The sequence below is a fragment of the Camellia sinensis genome, chromosome 5, assembly GCF_055761805.1.
Source record: "Camellia sinensis isolate YWXY chromosome 5, ASM5576180v1, whole genome shotgun sequence".
NCBI lineage: Eukaryota > Viridiplantae > Streptophyta > Magnoliopsida > Ericales > Theaceae > Camellia > Camellia sinensis.
In genome coordinates this window covers 189,027,172-189,051,997 of record NC_138965.1, presented here as the reverse complement: position 1 = coordinate 189,051,997, position 24,826 = coordinate 189,027,172, and the positions used below count along the sequence as shown (strand labels likewise).

Sequence of the window (24,826 nt, the reverse complement as noted above, 5' to 3'; positions counted from 1 at the left end):
GTAACTCTTTTAATTAGTGTTACGAAGGGGATCGATGGGTGAGGGACGTTTAGATCATGAATTTGGGTAAAAAGTTATAAAGAAAAAGAAAAAAGGTAAAAGAAATGTGAATGAAATATAAATTAATTTTTTTTCTTCATTTCTCTTTTCCTTTCCATAACTCTATCTAAATTCATGATTCAAATATAGTATAAGAATGTTTCCATGTGGCAAATGCTTGCCCTAGGAATCAATTGTTGCAAGTCTTGCAACTAGTCAGCACAATGTAAGAATCTGGTAGAATTTTCCATTTTAATAAATCAAGAACTTTTGATGCTATGCTCTTGTATTCATCAAGCAGATATGTTCACCACTGCTCTTCTACTTATTATAGCACCTCACTCCAAAGAAAATAAATAAATAAAACAAAAAAAAACTTGTCCTACTTGATTATGACAATTCATCTTTAATTTTACTACTTGTTCCTTCATTTTGTATCGTGTATGCAGTTAGTGTATAAACAATTAGTTGGAAACTCTTCAATATAGCTTTGAATAAAATAGTTGCAATTTTTTGAACAAGTGGTTTGTTTTAATCTTCTTTTGCAATGTGTTATACAAGTTTTTTTGTTATCCGACTATTTCCCACTTTTGAATGTAGAAATATCGAATTAATGCACTCATTTCGTGTCGGTTAAAGCTACACTGTTTTTTCCTCCCAAGAACCCCCCTTCTTTTTTATTGCATAAGAACTATTGGCAATTTTAATAGGGTTAAATGAGGAAAAAACTAAGGCTTTACATGGCCATGATCGTCAGTGCCTGTAATTTGTGAGAGGCTAGAATTGGAGTAAAATCCATATGCAATTCTCAACACATTGGATAAAATAGGCATATCATTGTGGCACTACTGCAAGCATAGCATGCCATTGTATGTGGGCAGAATCTGTGTTGTAAAATTCTGTGAGAACAACCTTTTCAGAACCTGTGTTTTTGTGAAAATGAAAACTAAATATGGCCATTTTGTACCACAGATACATAGAAATCTTTTTCATCAGGAAATAGCTTGTTTAAGAGCGTAGTCAAGTGACTGTACCTAAGTTTTTACATGGAGATTTGGAATTCGAGCTTATGGAGAAACGTCAAACATCTTATTGTGCTAGTCTAACTTACACACCTAAAATTTAACATTAATTGACCCAGGTTTCAAGAATTTGCTAAGGCTGACTAGCAGTTGAGGCATGTGTTGGTTAACTAGCAAAACAATAACAGAGGAAGGGAATTTCACCCACATTTTTTATTTCCTTTTTCAAATCCTTACAAAATCTATGATCCAAACACAACCTTAAGAAAATGTTATATAACCAACATATATTACAAACTCCTTTTACTAACTAGTATGTCATTCAATAATGAAACTTTAGAAACTAAAACAAGACCCACTTCAATAATATGATGTGTCACATCAGTAAGTAAACAGATTTACTCTGTGTTTGGTTGGGAAATTTAAAGAGGGATTTAAAAAGAGAAAAGAAAAAGTTAAGTGAAATGTAAATAAAATATACTTACATTTCACCTAGGTTCACACACCTTTTCCCTTTGCCTTTCCAAATTCCTTCTCAAATCCCTCAACCAAACACAACATTAGTATATATCGATGCAGCATGTCTTTCCTATTGCACAAAATAACATGTGCCTTCATGATAATCTTCACACATTTTAATCACTTTTGCTCGTCATTCTGAGCAATTTTAATTCAAAAAATATCCAAGATTTCGTCTCATGTGACTTAAACTACAACTGAATTCATCTTCTTCTCTTGTTTTCACTGGCAATTGTAACCAGTGAAACCATGGCATTTACAACCTGTTGGAAAAAATAGTTTTTTGGTGACTTTAATTAAATATTAAAGTGGGTCCCAACTATCTATTGTGTTGGGTCCAAGTGGGTCTAGATACTTTGCATTGATATCTTTACACCACAGATAGAATGGCCAAAAACCATTGAACTTTGAATGAGAAATTACCTTAAGTTAGCTTCATGGAAAAAAGATAATGAAGTTTGTAACTCCTGCATTTATTACAGAGTTTAATAGTGCATTAATGGGGTTTGTAACTCCTGCATTAATGGGGTTTGTAACTCCTGCCTTTATTGCAGGGGTTAATGGTGCATTATGAACAGCCATAAAGGCTGGAGGCTCTTCCTCTCTCCCCTATACATGTATAAATTGAGACCCTCATGTCAAGTCTCAAACACAGAAATTTTTACTTCCATTTTCACAAGTCAGTTTGCTTGAAAGTTCCTACAGTGAGAGAGTGCTGCCACTGTTTTGTTCGCTAAGCTAGACAGAAAGTGCTTCTGCCGTAGCTGGTTTTGACCGTCGTATCCTGGGAGACAGACGCAAGGATTCCTCAAGCACTCGACCAGTGAGGCGGCGAAATCTGTTTTAAGGAAACTGCTTCCGTGCAGGCTTCGGTTTCGTCTCTTTACCCTTTTATTGTTTTGTGTATTTCTGTTGAGATTTAGTTGTAATTATTAGCATGTGTTCTTAGTATATATATAATTTGATTTCTTCATAAATCTATTTATTTAATTTCAAAATTTGAACAACAAGCTTAGAACAGATTTTTCATATATGGTTTTCCTATGAAATTGATCGAATAGATTTATATAGACATTTGTATAATGTTACTAGGAACTGTTGCGGAATTGCTCCCTATTTCAATGATTGTAAATTATGCAATGTGATTCTCTAATTGTTTAGTTTAATTAGAATGCTCTATCATAATTTGTATACTTAATTGTATTGCTCTGATCTTATTTTATGAGTATGGTTCATCATTCCCCTTCTATGATTTGCATGAATTTTATTGATGTTGCAATTTTGACATGCTAATTCTATTCTATTCTATTCTAGGTTTTAATTTGTTACATGCTTATTATTTTCTAGACTAGATTACATGATTTAATCTTTAGAATTTTTGCATGTTAATGGTTGAATGGTTATATACTTGAAGTGCTTGGTTATTAGTTTATTATATATAAACAATTCAAATTATTTACATAAACTGCATGCTACTTATTTGGTTTCATCCTATTTGTCTAATGTTGCATATGTATATTTTGATTTCGCATGCTTCTAGTTTTACTATCTAATTTGCATGTGAAATTGCTTCTAGTTTTCTAGAGTTATACACATAAGTTATTTCCATGAATAGTGTGTGATTTAATTGGATGAATTAAAGTTTGAATTAAATGTAGTTCTTTGGAGTTATAAAATTTGTGTAAATTGCCTATATTTATTTACATGGTTATTGTGAATTAAATTCTTATATAATTTATGGCAATTAATTTTTTTTAATTTAATGTAGAAGTTATAAGGTTTTGTAACTTGTATAGTATCTTAATTCTTTAGTTATTTTGCTATTCTATGATTTTCTAGAAGGTTAAATAATAATTGATTGTATGTACAATTGCTTTATATTATGTTGTCGTTTTCTACTAACTCTCTTTATAGGCATACCTAAGCGTAGAAAGGAATTGTTTGGACTACTTATAATCCTCAATTGGATTGGTTATTTTTCTTTATGTTTGAAGAAATGTTTTTCTTGAGATTTAGTTGGTTTGTTTACCAATTTGTAGTAGCAAGTTTTATTTGCTTATTAGACGCATTTTATATGCATGTATTTAGTTGTAGCAATTTTAAATTGTTTGCAAGTTTAAATTGCTTGTAAGTTTGGATTTTGGTTTGGTTTTCTGGAATAGAAACCAAAGTGTTTAGCCTTGGCTAAAAAGGAGGTTTTATTTGTTCAGAAATGACAACTATCACTGATGCTGCTGCTACTGCTAATGTTGGTGGGGATCTAAACCCCAGGGCAACTAGGTTGCCAACCCCTACTGTTGTGACCTCTGTGGTCAACCATGGCGTTACTCCGGCTGTTCCGGGAGGACCGCTCAGTCATCATGAGCGCCCAGAGAAATTTGTTGGGGTGAACTTCAAGAGATGGCAGCAAAAGATGCTGTTCTACTTGACCAAGCTAAACCTTACAAAGGTTCTGAGCGAGGATCCTCCAGCCGTGGCAGAGAATAAGCCTGATAGGCAGAAAGTCATGGCGCTTGACACATGGAAGCAAACAGACTATCTTTGCCGGAACTATGTGTTCAACAGCTTGACAGACTCACTCTATAGTGTGTTTTGTTCCAAGAGCTCAGCAAAAGAGCTATGGGAATCTCTGGACAAAAAGTATAAGACTGAGGATGCCGAGGCAAAGAAATTTGTGGTTGGCCGGTTCCTTGATTTTAAAATGGTAGACTCTCAAACTGTGATAAGCCAAGTCCAGGAGTTTCAAGTGATCTTGTATGAAATTCATGCTGAAGGAATGCCTTTGAACGAGTCATTCCAAGTTGCTGTGATCATTGAGAAACTTCCCAATGGTTGGAAGGATTTCAAGAACTACTTGAAGCACAAGCGCAAGGAAATGTCAGTTGAAGAGCTGGTTGTCCGACTCCGGATTGAGGAAGGTAATAGAAAGAAAGGAGGGAGTACCTCCTCAGTAAAAGCCAATTAAACATGGCAAATCTTTTGGAATAAGAAAGAAGCCCTCTAAGTTGGGGCCTAGAGGTGGTGTTGCAAAGAAGCCGGCTTACAAGCCACCGGAACCAAGTAATCGGTTCTTTGGGAAGTGCTATAACTGTGGTAGCAATGGGCATCGGGCTAGTGACTGCCACAAGCAGAAGAAGTCATACAAGACTAAACCTCGTGCTCATATGGCAGATTTACAAGAGCACTCCCATTAGGAGGATGATATGCACTTGTCTGCCGTTGTCTCTAAGGTGAATCTGGTAGGTTCAAACCCAAGAGAATGGTGGATTGATACTGGGGCTACACGCCACATTTGCTCCGAGAAAAAGTTGTTTACAACTTTCGAACCGGTTACAAACGGTGAAAAGTTGTTTATGGGAAACTCTACTACCTCGATTGTTGAGGGGAAAGGAAAGGTGGTCCTGAAGTTGACGTCAGGAAAGGAGCTGACCTTGAACGAAGTCCTGTATGTTCCGGACGTTCATAAAAATCTTGTCTCAGGGTCTCTTCTTAGTAAACATGGTTTTCGCATTGTTTTTGAGTCCGACAAGGTCGTTTTGACCAAGAGCGGAATGTATGTGGGTAAGGGTTATATGTTGGGGGTATGTTTAAACTCAATGTAATGACTATTATCCCAAAGATAAATAAAGATGCATCTTCTTCTGCTTACATGCTTAAGTCTTCCAATTTGTGGCATGGTAGACTAGGACATGTGAACTTTGAATCTTTACGTAGATTAATCAAGTTAGATCACATACCATCTTTTAAGATTAATCCGAAACACAAGTGTGAAACTTGTGTTGAAGCGAAGTTGACAAGATCTTCGTTTCATTCTATTGAAAGAAGTTCAGAACCGTTGGATTTAGTGCATAGTGATGTGTGTGACTTAAAATTTATACAATCACGTGGTGGCAATAAGTACTTCATCACTTTTGTTGATGATTGCACTAAGTATTGTTATGTCTATTTGCTCAAAAGCAAAGATGAGGCGATTGACAAGTTTGTTCTTTATAAGAATGAAGTTGAGAATCAAGTAGGCCGCAAGATTAAGGCTTTAAGAAGTGATCGTGGTGGTGAGTATGAATCACCGTTTATTGAGATTTGTGCTCAATCCGGGATTATCCACCAAACCACGGCGCCTTATTCTACTCAATCAAATGGGGTTTCTGAACGGAAGAATAGGACGCTAAAGGAAATGATGAATGCAATGTTAATAAGTTCTGGATTGCCACAGAACATGTGGGGGGAAGCAATTCTCTCTGCAAATTACATTCTGAATAAAGTACCTCGGAAGAAGGTGGACAAGACGCCATATGAGTTATGGAAAGGCGTTAAGCCTTCGTATAAATTCTTACGAATGTGGGGGTGTCTTGCAAAAGTGGCAATTCCTACACCCAAATGGGTTAGGATAGGCCCGAAATCCATAGATTGTATATTCATTGGTTATGCACATAATAGTAGTGCATATCGGTTTCTTGTACATAAGTCTGAAATTCCAGACATACACAGGAATATCATTATGGAGTCAAGGAATGCATGTTTCTTTGAAGACATTTTTCCTTGCCGAACCCATGAAAGGGTTCCAAGGTCTTTGGAGAAATTTGATGAGCTTGCTAGTGAGGATGATCATATTGATGATTCAGGTGATGATCAAATTGAGGTTTTAGATGAGCCCAGAAGGAGTAAAAGGGTTAGGATATCCAAATCTTTTGGTCCAGACTTCTTAACTTATATGGTTGAGAATGAACCTCAAACTTTCCACGAAGCTGTGACTTCTCCTGAGAGTCCATTATGGAAAGAAGCGATCAAAAGTGAGATTGACTCCATCTTACAGAACCACACCTGGGAGTTGGTAGATTTACTTCCAGGTTGTAAGCCTTTAGGCTGCAAATGGATTTTTAAAAGAAAGATGAAGGCCGATGGGTCTATTGACAAGTATAAGGCGAGGCTCGTTATCAAAGGGTACAGGCAACGAGAAGGCCTGGATTACTTTGATACGTACTCACTTGTTGCTAGGATAACATCCATTCGGATGGTGATTGCGATTGCTGCTTTGCGCAATCTAGAAATTCACCATATGGATGTAAAGACAGCTTTCTTAAATGGAGATTTAAATGAAGAAATCTACATGGAGCAACCTGAAGGATTTTCAGCTCCAGGGCAAAGCAGGAAAGTTTGTAAACTTGTCAAATCTTTATATGGTTTGAAGGAAGCGCCTAAACAATGGCATGAGAAGTTTGACAACGCAATGTTGTCAAATGGGTTTAGAATCAACGAATATGACAAGTGTGTTTATGTCAAAGACACTGACAGAGGTTATGTCATTTTGTGTCTATATGTTGATGATATGCTCATTATAGGTAGTAACGATGAAATGATCAAAACTACCAAGAAGTTGTTAAACTCTAAGTTTGACATGAAAGATATGGGCATTGCAGATGTTATTCTGGGAATTAAGATTACCAGAATCTCTGACGGAATTGTACTATCTCAGTCTCATTATGTTGATAAGATACTTGAGAAGTTTAGTGGATCCGATACGAGTGTGTCATCGACACCTATAGACTTAAGTCTACATTTTACCAAGAATAATAATGAAAGTGTCTCGCAGTTAGAATATTCTCGGGTAATTGGAAGTTTAATGTATCTGATGAGTTGTACTAGGCCGGATATAGCTTATTCGGTTAGCAGGCTTAGTAGATACACAAGTAATCCCGATGCTTCTCATTGGAAGGGTATTGTGCGCGTGTTAAGGTATTTACGCTACACTCGGGATTATGGGCTGCATTATACTCGATATCCAGCGGTGCTTGAAGGCTATAGTGAAACAAATTGGATATCAGATATAAAGGACTCAAAGTCCACTAGTGGATATGTGTTCACTCTTGGTGGAGCAGCGGTGTCTTGGAAATCTTCCAAACAAACATGTATATCTAGATCAACGATGGAATTAGAGTTTATTGCTTTGGATAAAGCAATGGAAGAAGCTGAATGGCTTTGCCATTTCCTTGAAGATATTCCAAGTTGGTCCAAACCTGTGCCTGCTATTTGTACTCATTGTGATAGTCAATCTGCAATTGGTAGGGCACAGAGTAATATGTATAATGGAAAGTCTAGACATATCCGTCGTAGACATAATTCCATACGATAACTACTCTCGAATGGAGTTGTCTCTATAGACTATGTAAAGTCTAAGGACAACATTGCGGATCCGCTAACCAAAGGTTTAAATCGAGTGTTAGTCGAAACGTCATCAAAAGGAATGGGGTTGAGGCCTTTGGAAGTTACCGGAATGGAAACCCAACCTAGTTGACTGGAGATCCCAAGATCTAGGTTCAATGGGACAACCTAATTGCGTGTAACGGTGGTATGTCACTGAGAAGGTTAAACCTCCAGCCATTCCTTCTATCAGTGATACCTGCAAGTGTACAGGTTAAGATGAACTTTTAATGACTCTAGTGTGTTAAGCTATTGAGCTGAGTATAGCAGGATACTCAAGTAGAGTCACCTATGTGAGTGTGAAGTGGGGCCGCTTCTAGAAGAATTGGGAGGCCAAGATTCTTTGAAACCACTCGCTGAACCAGGTTTTTTGGTGACTTTAATTAAATATTAAAGTGGGTCCCAACCATCTATTGTGTTGGGTCCAAGTGAGTCTAGATACTTTGCATTGAGATCTTTACACCACAGATAGAATGGCCAAAAACCATTGAGATTTGAATGAGAAATTACCTCATGAAGTTAGCTTCATGGAAAAAAGGTAATGAAGTTTGTAACTCCTGCATTTATTACAGAGTTTAATAGTGCATTAATGGGGTTTGTAACTCCTGCATTAATGGGGTTTGTAACTCCTGCCTTTATTGCAGAGGTTAATGGTGCATTATGAACAGCCATGAAGGCTGGAGGCTCTTCCTCTCTCCCCTATACATGTATAAATTGAGACCCTCCTGTCAAGTCTCAAACACAGAAATTTTTACTTCCATTTTCACAAGTCAGTTTGCCTGAAAGTTCCTACAGTGAGAGAGTGCTGCCACTGTTTTGTTCGCTAAGCTAGACAGAGAGTGCTTCTGCCGTAGCTGGTTTTGACCGTCGTATCCTGGGAGACAGACGCCGGGATTCCTCAAGCACTCGACCAGTGAGGCGGCGAAATCTGTTTTAAGGAAACTGCTTCCGTGCAGGCTTCGGTTTCGTCTCTTTACCCTTTTATTGTTTTGTGTATTTCTGTTGAAATTTAGTTGTAATTATTAGTATGTGTTCTTAGTATATATATAATTTGATTTCTTCATAAATCTATTTATTTAATTTCAAAATTTGAACAACACAACCCACTTTTAATAGTTTTCCCTTTTCTCAACTGGAATCACATGGCAGCAATTTCTAAACATACACAAAACAAGTAATCCCCCATTTACGTGACTAATTTTTTTTTTTGGGTCGTCTTTATCAGATAAATTGAGAGGACCAATATACATCCTTTTCCCGCTTCCCCAATATTTTAATCCAAAAATGGAAATTAACAGAGTATAGGCTCTATTGAACAAATAGATGTCTTATGCATGTTATTGCATTAAAAAAACAAAAAACAAAACGAGTATTCAAGTTTCATTTCTTTGTATCTTTATCTGAACCATTATGAGCCATCCAACCATTGGCACAGCTTATTAGTAACTCTTAATACAAAATAACCCTAATATTTTGGTTTTTCAAGTTCAGTATTTCTTTTAAACTTCTTGTCATCCATTTCCTTTTACCCAAATCAAAAAAGTGATAAAGATCATATAATTTCTAGACTGGTAGAAAGCCAACAAAATTTCAATGTGAACTGAGCCATGACTTCAAATATCTCCAAATATGAACATGAATACAGAAGAGAGCTCCATTTATACATTCCCTGAACATAATTAGCTGATCTATATCTATATCAACAACAAAGATGACCAAATGAAAATAAAAAGAAATACAAACCACTTGCTTGCACATGAAATGAAACCTTAACCACTAGAAATGGATGTGGAAGAGCAACTAACACATCTATCAGTCACAGAATGTGGTGAAGGTGGCTCCTTGCCATTGTTCAACAACACAATATTATCACCCTCAGGCGAAGGAGGCGGCCGTGCACTCGTCAACAGCTCAACATTGTCTATTACTTCCCCAGTGTTCTCATCTTTGGTCTCCTGAATTTCCTTCAAAGCCTCCAAAACCTCCTCCATTGTAGGCCTCATTTCCTTTCAAGTTGCAAGCACCAGAAAGCCACCTCTGCAACCATTGTAGTCATCCTCTCAATCGAAGAATATGACTCAAACCCAAGAGATGGGTCAATTAACTCATTAAATGCACGATTTTGGATTTGTTTATCGCCAAGTTAGCCAAATTAATCTCATCCCTACCCCTACTAATGTCAACAGCTGGCATTGATGATACAAGCTCAATTAGCACAACCCCTAAGCTGTAAACATCACTCTTGTCAGTGAGTTGGTAATATTGGTGATATCGTGGATCAACATAAGCAGGAGTCCCTTATGGAGCTGTAGAGACATGAGTGACATTATTGGGGACGAGCCTTGAAAGCCCGAAATCTGCGACTTTGACACAAATTGTTGTCGAGGAGTATGTTGTCAGTCTTCACATCACGGTGGATGATGTCAAAAGCATGGAGGTAAGCTAGTGCACGTGCAGTTTCTATGGCTATGTTCATGCGAATAGGCCATACAAGTGGGAAATCATTTGCTCGATGACCGTGTATATGATCAGCAACATTGCCATTAGGAATGTACTCATAGACGGGGGTAGTTCCCTGCTCAAGCGAGAGGTGCAACCGTAAATGGACACAAGGTTGCGATGGCGCAAACATGTGAGGATTTCAATTTCATTCATGAATTGGCTTACTCGCTTATAGTTGTTCTCGTATAGGTGCTTGACTGCAACTTCCCGTCCATCTTGGAGTTTTCCTGATTGATAAAAGATCAACTATTGTGTCATGGGCATGAGTAGTGTGAATATAGAATATGAATATGAACATGCTAATTGCAAATGTGAATTTGGTAATGCTACATAGAAGAATTCTAAGCCTTCTTACCATGGTATACAGTGCTGAAACCTCCATCTCCCAATTCCTTAGAGGGATCAAAGTTATTAGTAGCTTCTTCTAATTCAGTGTAGGAGACAGGGATCCCAAAGTAGACACTACCACCTTTAAGGTATGCTTTTGAGGAGGGATCGGAAGAAATGTTCCTTGAAAATATGAATGAAGAGACATAATTCCATTTGTTGTTACACCAGATAGTAAGTATGAGCAAGCCAACTAGTACGGTAACGCCTCCAGGTATGGCTGAAGAAAATAGAGGTGTTGTCATGTTTGATTCACTCATAATACTCATGAAAGCAACAATAAAAAGCAACGGGGAGCCAGGGAAGCAAAAACAAGTTTTGATCACTTGAAGTTGGTAGATTGAATCCTCAAAATTTGAAAACATGTGATGAATGTTGCATATGAATAAAGAACATATGAAAATTTTATGTAAAATGAATACATCCATATTTACTCCTATAAAAAAAACCTGATCAGAGATCAATTACCCGTTCCTAGAATGAATGACAAGTGAATTCTTCCTGCAACCAATGTGGAGGAGAGAAAAATCAGTTAGTCATGTTTGAAAAGATGGGTGGAAAAAAAATTGAATGCATAAGTATTGTATACTTTGTATATTTTGAATGCTTGAGGTTAACTGAAGGAGAAAAACAGCACTTCAATTAAAACGCACCAGGGTAATATGGACCAGACAGCTATAGATTAAAGATTTTGGGTTCGGTTTATGTGGATTAATGCAGAAATAACAGCATGTATTTGTAGAAATTCCAATACCTTGTTTCTCATCCATTATGCATCGAAACGTTGGACCATGACATTGGCCTCTGTTAAGGTGACATTCACGACATTTGTCACGCCCCAAGCTTCGTGACAACGCCGCACACTCATTTAAGTGAGCATGCAAGGCTAAGAGTCCAACACATAACCAACAATGTAAAATGCTCCAATTAAATCCTTAATTATCATAATGCTAAAATCCATAAAAATTGATAATTCTTATCCTATGAAATTGTCCACCAAGTCCACTAATAAAATCCATTAACAAAACAATAATCCAAGTACTTAAATCATAGTCCTACTCTCGGCACTCCCACAAGTAAAAATCCCGTGCAGCTCTATTCCTCAGAATCTGAAAAAGAATAAAATAAAATAAGGGTAAGCTAGACAGCCTAGTAAATAACCAACCATCACTGCTAGCTGGATCAAGTATACAAAAAAAATAGTTAGTCGATAACCAATAAATATAATTTTTGCTACAATTCAATAAATGAACAATTATTTGTAAGATGGTTTCATAGCTGAAAATAAACAGCGTAGCAATACATTTTAATTGAAAAGACAATGAGGTAATTTGATCAATATTCAAATTGTTCAATGATTTGATTCACAAAACCCAAGTCTTGGTGACTACGGTCACTTAGCCCGTGACAAGGCCTAGAACCACACATAGGCCGGTGGTAAAGCCCCAAAAGAAACTAGTTTATGTTCCAATAAATAACCCTCATTGGCTAGGGTCCAAATCATAGTCAGACTGGAGTGATGTTCAAATATTCAAACAATACACAACTTTAAAATAAAATATTATATATTTTCAGAATAAACATTTGGTACAATTTTCAAAATAGTTTCACAAAATATTCAAATAACTTTTATAATAATATTTGATGTTGTTTTATACTTGACCCATATTTTATTTTAAGAGAACATGAAGGCTATAAATAAATATTTATAATTTTAATCGATTCAATAGGAATAAAAATGAACCAACAGTGATAGAATGTTACTTACTCCAAACGCTTAGAAATAATATTTCAACACCAACTCCAAACACCTAGCTCCACCACTTCAATCACACAAACCTAATAAACAAAACCTTCAAATAAATTAATATTTTTACGTGTTACATACACCCACAAAAGTCCCACCATATTAGATTAATGTATTGCTTTAATATCCAAGTGATTAAACCATTCAACCCAACTTTATAGCCAAACACAACCTTACCCATGATACAAAACTCCATTGTTTCTATTACCCACCCAAAGTTACACTTACACATTGCACCTAATTCTCAAAACCTAAGTAGGCACCTATAGATCTTCCAAATTCCCTTAATGCATTGATTGTTAAATTTCTCAACATAAACTTAATAATTAACAATAAAGACAGATTTTACCTTAACCAATGAGTGTCCCAAAATCACCAACGTGCTGCCTCCAATCCCTATTACAGCCTCACTTGAACCTCTCTTCTCTTTTTCTTTTCTTTTTTCTTTTACCTTCTCAAACCCTAGCCGTCTATCGAGCAATTCCCAGCCTTTGATTTGTTTGTTTTCCAAGACTTAAAGCCACAACAAGTGGGCTTATTAACCTAATTTCTCAAAGTTACAAAATTACCCATCTAAGTAATAGGAAATATAATGACATCTCATAACTAATTCTTTGATATTAATAAATGACCCATATAAATTAATTTAATTACTAATCTATCTAATAAAATAATCCTACACACAACTTGGGTTTTACAACATTCATTTGACACATGCAATCCAATAGTGAACCCATCAGTCAATAGTGAAAACAGATCACTGGCATTTCGGTTCATAATTCGTGGTACCATTGGTAGTTGAGTGACTATTGGTAGTTGAATAACTTTACAGTCACGCAGACGATTGCTAGGAGTTGGAAAATGATGATTAGGGTATTTATAGTAGACAGTGTAGCCTGGGCAGCCTCCATAACTGTGTATACCTTGGAAGTGATCATTTGTCTGCAGGTGCAATTCATGATTGCTGGTGTTGATGCATTTGAACAAGGTGAGGTTAGGGAGGATTGTAAAGGAAATCAAGTGTCTTATGGGAAGAGTCAAGTTACTGAAAATGTCGCAACTATTAGAGCTTATGAGTTTTCCTAGCTGCTTGTCACTAACCTCTATGGCTTCATCATTCAATAATTGCTTAACGTCATATCATTGTTGCTTCAATTTTATTTTTGGAACTGATGAACTAATATCGACCTTGCACAACCCACATCGGGGATACTTGACATCAGTTAAAGGGAATTTGTGTTGGAATATAGAATATTGTGCATTTAGGAAATCCCATGATTTCTATAAATTACGGTTATTTAGGGATTTGATTGTGTAATTATTAATTCATTTTTCCTGTGTATCTTACATTTATTATATATAGACATGGTCTCACCCAAATTAGGATAAGCTAATTTTGTACAACTTTCTTCTTGGTATCAGAGCCAAAGAAACCCTAGTTGCTCCTCATATCACCACCGCCAGCCTCTCCTCCTTTTCCCAGTAGCCAACTCACCTACCTAGCCCCCTCCAACCACCCTACACCACTCGAAACCCTTTCTCCCTCCCTCGGCAGTCCTTTCCAGTCACTATCGAGGTTTCTACAGCAGTCGACCAGGCTTTATCCTGGTTCTGTGTAGTTGGGCACCTTTCTAGGGTGGTCGTGGATGATTTCTAACCCTTTTAGGGCTATGTGTTGCTGATGTGGTAAGCAACATATGTGTGTTTATTATTACTTGGGCTACCGGTTTGTTTGGTAGCATCTCTTTTGTATGACGCCGCTACTTCGGCTTCGTAGTATTTCAGAATGTCTAACTTTGTTACATAAATCTAGAATATTGTTCCTTGTTCAGACATTTCCCTTGCCTCCCATGTTCTGGTTCATCGGATTACCAGTTTGTTGCTTAATGGTCGTAACTTTGCTGCTTGGAGTCGATCTATACGTCTCTACCTTGGGAGTAAAGGCAAGTTTGGATGGCTTCTGGAAAACGAGACACAACCTCCCGCTGATGATTCTAAGCGGGTTCAATGAGATATTGACAATTGCACCTTACTTGGTTGGATGTTCAACTCTATGGAAGAACACATCTACAACATCTTTATGTACTGTAATATCGTTCCTCGGTTGTGGAGTGCTCTTACCCAGATATATGCACACGTCCACAATGATGCTAGGATTTTCAAGCTCTATCAGGATATTTCTCATGCCTCTCAGGAAGCTTTGGGTTTTACCGTTGCTGAATTTTTTGGGTATCTTCAGTCTCGCTGGGAGGAGTTAGCACAGTATGAGCCATTGAGTGATTTTTCAGCTGTTGCCGTTTCTATTATGTCTGCCCGTCTTGCTCGCCAGCACACTTATCAATTTCTGATGGGTTTAAAACCTGAATTCGAGTTTCTTTGTATTCAGATTTTGAACACATCACCTATGTCATTCTTATATGAGGCTTTTGCTACTATTGACAGCGAGGAGCGTCGTCATCGATTGATTCAATCGGTTGTTCCGCTTCCTTCCTCCGTTTCTGCCTCATCTTCAATTTCAGATCATATGGTTTTTGCTGCCAAGTTTAGTTCTCATGCTTCTAGTAGCAAGGTTATCTGCCACCATTGTGGCGCAACTGGTCATGTCCAAGCACGGTGCTTCAAGCTTCATCCTGAGTTGAAGTAACGCTTTGCAAGGACCCGCCCTTCAGGCCTTCCCTTTACAGCTATTATTGTCGACACATCTAGTACTTCTCAGCCGACTCATTCTGTTGATCTTCATCAGCTTCAATCTCATATTGGTCGCCTTCAAGAGCAACTTGGTTCATTCACTACCATGTCTCCAAGTGTCCCTTCCACTGCTACACTCGCTACAGGTACTCCTATAGCCTTTCATGTTCGCACTGCACCTACATAGGTATTGGATTTTGGGGCCAATGATCATATGACCGGTGAGTTTTCTTATTTATCCTCTCTTGTCTCTACTGTCGCTCAGATTGTATGTCTTGTTGATGGGTCTATGTCACATGTCCAACATAAAGGTGATGTGTCCTTGTTGTCTGATATTACACTTACTTCTGTATCACATGTGCCCCGTTTTGCTTATAATCTTCTCTCTGTTAGTCACCTTACTAAAAACCTTCATTGTGCTGTTATTTTTTTACCTATTCATTGTTTATTACAGGACCTAACTTCGTAAAATATTTTTGGCAGTGGCTTTGAGCACAACGAGCTATACTATTTTAGGGACCCACCACCTTCTCATTCTACCACTTCTAGCCTGCAAGCAGTTGTGTTACCTGAGTCATCTTCATATGTGTTTTCTTTTCAGACTTTAGTCTTGTGGCATGCTCGTTTAGGACATGCAAACTTTAATTATTTTTATTTATTTTTTTCGTCACTTAATAAAGCTTACAAGGATCATCAGTTTCATTGTGTTGTTTGTGAACTATCTAAACATACTCATACTTCATATATTCCTCGCATGTATCGTGCCTCATGTATGTTTGACCTTATTCACTCTAATATCTGGGGTCCTGTAGACACCCCATTTTGACCAGCCCTAAGACTTGGGCACTTTCTTTTGAACATCCCATGATGTAAATTGGAATATGTCATTTTATGAATTTCTCAGCCAAAAAATCAGATTGAAGTTTTAATTCCAAACCTCACTCATTTTGGCCAAATTATTAATTTATAGTATTTTATAATTTTATGTGTGTATGTATATTTTTAGGTGGTGTTATATAAATTGGTACATTTTAGGTATGTTGATAAATACAACATAACAAAATTAAAAAAAATAAATAAATAAAAAAAGAAAATAATGGAAAAAAGAAAAGAAAAGTTAGAGTGTGATCAAGGGGATATTTTTGGGGAGAAGAGAAAGGAAGGATAGAGAATATTATTCACTGTGTTTGGTTTGAGTTTTCTAGATTAAGTTTTTTGAAAATTGACTTTTTTTATTTTTGTGTTTTTTTGTTTTTAGTGAATATTTTTAAAATTTTAAACATTTTTTTTATTTTTTTAGATGCACCTTACTTAGATGTATCTAGAAAGTAAAAAATTTGTGAAAAAATATTTTTAAAAATTAATAAATACATAAAAATACAAAAAATGTACTGAATTCTTGTATTTTTTTATATTTTTGGTATTTAGTGAATTTTTAAAAGATTTTTTTTATAATTTTTTTACTTTTTAGGTATATTTATGTTAGGTGTGTCTAAAAAATAAAAAAAATTACTTAAAATATTTAAAAAATTCAATAAAAATAAAAAAAATACAAAAAATAAAAAAATAAAATTTTCTTAAAAGTATTTTGAAAAACTGGAAACCAAATAAAGTGATTATGGCTTTCGGTGGATGGTGGAAGAAAGAGGTAGGGAGATTTTTATTGTTTTGATTGGGGTGGGTGAGATAGAATTTCAAAAAAGAAGAGACACACATGCAGTTGGGGCCTCTCTCTCGTGGGTGAATAATATAAAAAAGAGAGCAGGTGAGAAGATGGGAGAGAATTTCAGGAAAGGGTAATGCTACGTATCATGAAATAAATAACATGAAAAACATCATGAAATTAATCTAAGGGTGAATGCATAACATACAATAAAACACTACAAACACTATAATCTAATCCAAGGATAGAGAATCTCCATGAAAACTTTTCATGACATTGTTTTCATGATACCTAGCATTATTGTTTCAGGAAGTGGTTCAAAAGCTGATGGATCTGTATGTTAATTCGGTGAAGTGGGTTTTCAAAGGTGGTAGGATGGTATGTTTTAAAGACAAAGAGGGAGTGGGTGGTCCAATGAAAAAAGAGTGGGTAGTGTATGATTGAAGAAGAGGACAACACATGCAAAAAAAGGCTCTCACTCTCATCTCTCTCTAGCTGGGTCTCTCTCTCCACACATACACACTGCACACACACTCGCGGCAGCAGCACACCACACACATGCACAACACACACTCTCACCACACCACCACTGCCATCCCAACACACATGCACAACACCACTCAACACACCTATTCACCACTGAACACACACACACGGGTTTAGAAAGAGAGGCCGCACACTCATCAACCACACACTTCATACACCACACCACCTGTTAAAATGTATGTATTATTGATTGATATTGTTGTGTTGTTATATTGATATTACAAGGATTCCTATTATATAGAAGAGGATTTGGGTAGTAGGTGAGGAGTAGGTGAGGGTAAATTGGTGGTAGGTGTAGTAGGTGTGGTAGTAGGTGGTGGTAGGTGTAGGTAAATTTATATTTACATTAACAGCCCCCCTCAAACTCAAGGAGGATAGGTACTAGCCAACTTGAGTTTGGAGAGAGTAACAAAACAGAAAAATAAGCTGACAAATAAAATTAAAAATGGGATAGGAGACACTGTATGGTCGTGTCGGACCGTTGTAGCAGACAGTGTGTGGTCGTGTCAGACCGATGTAGCAGACAGTTTATGGGGTCATGTCGGACCGTTGTAGAAGACAGTTTACGCGGTCATGTCGGACCGATGTAGCAGAGGTTGTGGTGGTGCACCAAGGGGGCGACTTTAGGGAGTGCGCCATGAGCGACTTATACATGATACTGTGTATAACCCCCCCTCAAACTCAAATAGGTGTGAAGATAGAAACCTATTTGAGGTTGAAACAAAGGGATTGATAAAGCTGACTGGTGTAGAAGACACTGTAGGAGTGTGGAGATAGACTGTCCAAAAGATATACATAGATGTAGATATCGAGCCCTCAAAAGTCGTGCCCTCAAAAGGCGTGGCATCAAAAGGCGTGCCCGAGTCATCAAAAGGCGTGCCATGAAAAGGCGTGCCAGGTTGTCGGCGGCAAGAGGCGCGCGATGCGCGTGGCTACCTCGGCTATTTAACCAAGACAGAGCCTGAGGCCGAGGCAGAAGCAAAAAACCTGCGAAATCCGCTGAAAAACTCTGCCATTTCTGAGAGAGAGACTCTGTAATACTCTGTTGCCCAGAAAATGGCTTCGTCGTCCCGTGGGTTGCTCACTCTCTTTCCAGACCTGAACGAGTCCACAGGAGAGAGAACTGGTGCGGTGGCCCATGAACCTCAACCAAACACCACTGGGTTTGCTCCGTTGAACTTTCCGATGCAGTCGGTGGAGCAAAAAATGGCAGTGCAAACGGATGTGGAGGCTAATCAGTATACTTTGAAGGCATGTGTGGAGTCCATGACGGCGGTCACAAACCTGTCGCACCGGCTGCAGAGTAGGACAAATGAGGTGCAGCATGTAAATGCCCAACTGGCTCTGCTCCAACGCATGTATAAGGATGCGCGAGCAGAGATAAGTGTGCTGAAAGCGGAAAACAAGGAGCTGAAGCGGAAGGCCACCGTGATGTTCCGATTTGGAGGGCCGCCATATGCTACAGTGGAGGAGCAGGGGGGAGTGAACGTGCTCGGTGGATTAGGAAGCACGGAGGCAGCACCGTCAAGGATCGCCCAGGACGGAGGCAAGAAGAAAAGACCGGCGGAATAGGCGAAGAAGTGAGGTCGGTTGGTGGCCGGCTGCAAAAAAAGAAAATAAAGCTGTTGGTGGTGTTGTTTTTTTTTTTTTGTGTAAAATTGTGATCGGGGGTGATCCCTGAGATGAATAAAATATGGTTTGGTGTTGGAGTGCAAATCTTTAGCACACGGATTTGTGAAAAACAGCAATGGTATTTGGAATGTTTTTTTTTTTTTTTTTTTTTTTTTTGGATGAGCATGGGGATGATGAAGAGATAATAATGAATAAAAATAATAAAGGTGGGAGTGGGGAACAGGACGAATCAAGAGAGCGTGATTAGAAAAAAAGAAAGTGATAATAAAAAAAGAAAGTTTGGGCGGTGGATGGTTTTTTTTTTTTTTTAAATAATAATAATAATAATAATAATAATATATTAATGAGAAAAGCATGGGCGGTGGTGGAGAGAAAACAAAGGGACCAGAGAGAGAGGGAGTGGGTTGATTAAATAAATAAATAAAAAATGTTGGCATCATAAAGGGCATGTGGGAGACCACGGGAAAGAGAGAGAGAACTGTCATGTGTGTGTGTTATGTATGGGTGAAGAATCAGCCGGAGAGAGATCAAGTTCAGAAAGAGATGAGACTGAACATCCAGGCAACAAAATCGAGAGGTTTTACTGGTCGGTGAGTGCTAACGAGGTCATGTCGGCGAACCCCGATCACTACGTCACACTCGTCGTAACCTGACTTCCAAGTCCGAAAATCGAACGCCGGTGAAGCAGCTCAAGCTTCTCCGCCCCGATGATACATTGCTTATCGGACAAGTTTATCGGCTCATCAGCTTCGAAGATGTGTTGAAGGAGTTCGCTGCAAAGAAGTGCGTGAAACTCGGGAAGCTGTTGCAGAGAGGAGCATTGGCTGAGGAGATTGCGTTGTAGGTGATTAGAGCTACTGAGAAGGTTGTGATAAGGGTGAAGAACGAGTTCCCACAACCCATTTTCTCATGTTGGAGCGATGATGGCGACTGAGGATGTGCAGATCAACAGAGGAGGAAGGCCGATGACCATGGAGGTGGAGTCGCCGAGGAGGACGGACCCATGACCGTACCATTTATCATGGCTGTAACAGTTGCAGACTATGACTTTAGATGAAGAGGCTAGTGAAAGATGAAGTTACAGCGGAGTCCGGCGGGCGGCCAAGGCGAGACTGCCGCCCGCCGGTGAAGCAGAATGAACAAGTTCTTAACCTTGCTCTGATACCATGTTAAAATGTATGTATTATTGATTGATATTGTTGTGTTGTTATATTGATATTACAAGGATTCCTATTATATAGAAGAAGATTTGGGTAGTAGGTGAGGAGTAGGTGAGGGTAAATTGGTGGTAGGTGTAGTAGGTGTGGTAGTAGGTGGTGGTAGGTGTAGGTAAATTTACATTTACATTAACACCACCCATGTACACACACCATTAACACTCATCTCTCTCTCTATCTGCTAACACACACACTCAACCCATAACTCACACCACTCACACCACACACAGAGCTACACACGCTGCACACACGGCACACACATGCATTACAAACACACAAAAACTGCATCTCTCTCTCTGTATTGAAATTCAGAGACACACACACATGGGCTAGTCTCTCAGTCCTCTCTTGGTGTTCGAACTCGCCCCAAGTCCCTCGTTTTGCAAAGACTCCGACCAGCACCACCTCGCCAAAACCACCGATCCTCACCACCACCCATAGAAGCCATAGTAGCAAGCAACTCACACCAGTCCTCTTCTCGGCCATCACACACACAGACGGAGAACCACTGTTGCTCCACCGTCGTCGACCGCTGTGAACCACCGTGGACCACCAAAAATTCTCTCTCTCTAGCTCTCTCTCTATATAATAGGTATGGAGGGGGAACAAATCTAAAAAAATAAACCATGGCTGAATACACCTCGCTCTTTGCTACTACTGAAGGCCGCAATCACAGATTCTGTTCATACTGAGGAGTGCAAGGTGGAAATTCGACCTCGGACAGACCATGGACATGGCCGCCGCTCTCTCTCTTCTCTCTAAATACATAGACATACATACATAATCGTGTGGGTTAATCGGACTTGGAAGAGTGAAGAAGAAAGATGGCCGTGGGGAAGGAAGAGGTCTGCATATGGTGTAAAGCTATTCCCCGCCCACGCAAGTCTATCTATGGTTGTTTATCTGTGTACACATGCAAGGGAATGAGTGATGTGCCTGGTGCTATTGCAGGTCCACCACGTGTAGGTTCTTCTGGTGGGAAATTCAATTTTTGGATATTGGACAATGGTTTTGTATAGGCTAATCACGAGCTGTTTTTACCATGGGCTGGTTTGTGGTATTTTTCCATCCATGTGTGTTCAAGTGTGCTACTTGGGGTGTAAAGCATGTGGGCTGTTACAAAAGAAGGGGATTTGATATATTGGACCAACGTGGATACTGATGATAATGGGTGGTGCGCCTCGCTTTTAAATTTGTCATTTTTGGTTTGTGCTTGAGCCATTTTGCTAAGAGTCATCAAGGTGTTACTGCTTTAGTTTATTTTTATTTTGAGCGTTTGTGAGGATTTTTATTCTCTTTTGAATTTGTAATATGTATAATTTGTAATAATTTTTCATCTTGCTTCTTTCATTTCATTCTTTAATCGCTTTTCCTAACTGTACATATGTATATATCTGACATGTCATGCATATCCCTACCTTACATCCATGTTCCATGCATTAAAATTCGGCTAAATTTACATCTTTATGCTTTAATTGATTATCTCATAATTTTGTGTGCTATCACATGTTTTGCAATGTTTCACATGTCATATCTTAGAAGCCGAATCTCTAGTCGCATCTCATGAGTGAATTGCATTAGGATTCTGTATATAAGATCATGCATATTTTACTAACTTTGTTTTGTTGTTGTTCGAGGGACGTCGGTCAATCTGTGAGTTTTTTTTATGCTCTAGCATCCCATTTGTGTGTGTTTTTCTTACTATGTGTTAGTATTCTACCATGAGGCTACTTGCTTACTTGATATAACTGTATAAATGCCTGTGGATGAATGCTTATTGCTTGAATTGGAATGATTCAACGATTGTACGTTTTAAGCCCACTTTGGAGTAGCAAATTCACAAATTTTAAAGCCCATTTTGTCAAGTGGCAAATTCAAACCCTTTTCGAAAAACAAACATGAAATTGAATTGTTCTAATTTGAGCAAACTAGTCTATACCTGGTATGCTTCACATAGTAAATTTTAGGATTTACTAAAATAATCAGAACATAAACATATAAAGAAAATAAAATTCATATCATGGTTTAGTAGAGGCCGATCTTTTGATCGGATGAGCGGGGGTGCTCATTATTGACCTTCCCCTCCCATACCTAAAGTTCCGAGCCAAGCATCCTTGATTACGACGAACAGTGGCCTTGGCACTGAGTCATGGGTTTCCTAATTTCTCAAAATATTAGGTGGTGACTCTGAGATCTGATGACGCAGCCCATTTTTGACAAAATTGTAATTAAATAGATTTTCAATAAAAGTTTCCAAATCTGGACTCTCATCTACGTTTTACATTGCAATCATGAGACTAGATCAAAGAGATCTCGAGGGTCCGAACTGTTTAATGCGCATGGGTATCCCCCGGGCATGTTACAGTTTCTGGCGACTCTGCTGGGGATTTTATGAAACCTTGACTCGAACTCCATGATATGACTTTTATTTTCAATTATATGTTTATTGCATTACATGCATTGGTGCACTTAAAGTCCCTGTGTTGCCCAGATGCTGGTGAGAGCACAGGCACACTTTTTGTGACATTACACCTATCTCTACGTTACTTTGGAGACCTTGTGTTATAATCTTTTGAGATCTAAAAGTTCTCAGACTTTGAAGAGAGGCTAATATTGACTCTTCTGAGCTCCTAAGTTCTTCATTGGTTATGACCCAAAGGACTCTTTGGTAATGTCACCTTGACTTCAACCCCTAAAGTAGAGCTAACCTTGTATATATAGTGAGCTATAGTACCTTTCAAATTAGGATAGGATGTTTTCCCATTTCTAGGATATATGATACCACTTGTTTGAATAGTGAAACCCTAGATCTTTTCAAGCTAGGACAGGATAACCCTACCCTCTTTAGGGTTGTTTGATCTCTTTCCTGCTTTATGTGCAATGTATTGGATCTATACAGGGGTTCTCACATTCGAATAAGTGGTTCAGGATGTTCAATTTAGCACCATTACTTCAAAAACAAAAAAATAATAATAATAAAAACATAAAATCAAAAAAATTAAAAACAAAAAAAACTCTGATATCCCACTAAGTCGACCATTGTAAATAAATAGAACTTGTAGGGTATCCGACCATCTCTGTGATTGGGGAGTAACTGCCTGTTGATTGCACGGGCTTTATTTTGAATATTGTGGATGGCCCACAAGTTAACTGGCAATTTGAGAATGGTTATATTCTGAGTTCTGGATGGAGTATTGAATCTAAGTTTGATTCCACCAAGTTTGTAGAGTTGGGATCATGCTCAAGTCATTCTAGTGAGTCAGAGCCTGTTGATTTTGAGAGTGCTAACCTAGACATTTCTGTCTTGTCTAGATCTTCTTTGTCATTTTATTTTGAGTCTGTTGTTATTGTTGAGTCATAGTTTCTTTTCAAAAAAAAAATAATAAAATTAAAAAAATAAAATATAAAAAAAAATGCCATAGAGTCTGCCTACTTTTCTGTGTCTTTAAATCATTGCATTAACTAAAGTTTTTCAAAACTTCTTCCAAAACTTTGATAAAAACAAAGAAGAATTTCCTCGGGATTTGCAAATTTGATCAACTGAGAGGAAGAGAGGTGCGCTAAGCCTTTGATGAATAAAATCATTTTTGTTAATGTGGGTAATGAAAAGGATCCTGGCTTGGTCCAAATTGGTTCTATCTTGTCTTCGTAAGAGTACGAGTGATTAGTCACTTTGTGAAAAGATTTCAAAAACTGTTTTTGCGTGGTCCTACGAAGACATGCCTGGAATTGATTATACAGCATAGGATCCCTTTTGACTCGAGGTCCGACCTCCTTAGCTTTCAAATCTTGATTCGAAGTATTCAATGATCATTCAAAATGTAAGGCTTGCGTAGTCGAATTGGAAATATTCCTTGAACTGGGGGCCATGATGTGATTCAAATGAAGGCAGCCCTTCAACTAGGGGCAATAAGGTCAAATGTGATTCAGAGTTGAAACAGCCTTTGAACTAGGGGCAAAAGTGTGAGGCTTACATAGTTGAAATAGAGGCAACCCTTGAACTAGAGGCAATAAGGTACCACCCTTGAGAGACTCGTTGGGCTGAAAACTTGGAAGGGCGACCTAGGCAAAAGTTAGGGCACAAAAAAAAGAAAAATAAAAAAATGAAAAGCTCGCAAGGTTGAAAACCCGAAAGGGCGGCCTTGGCAAAAGTTAGAGCATAAAAGAAGAGTGTCAATACTCGAGTGAACCTTAGCCAGAACTACATAGGGCCTGTGATGCTGATTAGAAACAGCCCTTGAACTAGGGGCAAGAAGGTCGGATGTGATGTAGATTGGAATCAGCCCTTGAACTAGGGGCAATGCTGTGATTCAGAATAAGGACAATTGAGTTCCTATCCACTACACTAGGAGCAAATGCAGACCCAATTAGTCTAGTCCCTACATCATCATATCTACTGGTCAAGTGTAGCAGGTGTTCATAGATGGCCTAGAGATTTCACAATCAATCAACATGGACAAGTTAAAACCAAAAGTACCATCCTTGAGAGGCTCATTGGGTTGAAAACCCGGAAGGGCGACCTAGGCAAAACTTAGAGCAGAAAAAAAAAATCAAAAAAAAAATGAACAAAATGAAAAACAAAAAAAAAATAAACAAAATGAAAAAA

The 24,826-nt window shown here is 38.1% G+C and overlaps 1 protein-coding gene, 1 long non-coding RNA gene and 1 pseudogene across 2 annotated transcripts; 1 reads left to right on the top strand and 2 right to left on the bottom strand.

The window, feature by feature from the left end:
- Positions 1–9,547: 9,547 nt before the first annotated feature.
- On the bottom strand, positions 9,548–10,912 carry LOC114297807 (LEAF RUST 10 DISEASE-RESISTANCE LOCUS RECEPTOR-LIKE PROTEIN KINASE-like 1.1 pseudogene; annotated as a pseudogene).
- Positions 10,913–14,527: 3,615 nt separating this feature from the next.
- On the top strand, positions 14,528–15,118 carry LOC145791954 (uncharacterized). Its single transcript, XM_082872412.1, has one exon. The coding sequence runs from the start codon at positions 14,528–14,530 to the stop codon at positions 15,116–15,118; it is 591 nt and encodes a 196-aa protein (XP_082728538.1).
- Positions 15,119–17,128: 2,010 nt separating this feature from the next.
- Positions 17,129–21,596, bottom strand: LOC145791072 (uncharacterized). Its single transcript, XR_014330720.1, has 2 exons — positions 20,360–21,596; positions 17,129–17,537 (listed from the first exon to the last, which is right to left on the bottom strand). It is a non-coding gene; the product is annotated as an uncharacterized LOC145791072 (long non-coding RNA).
- Between the last annotated feature and the right edge of the window lie 3,230 nt (positions 21,597–24,826).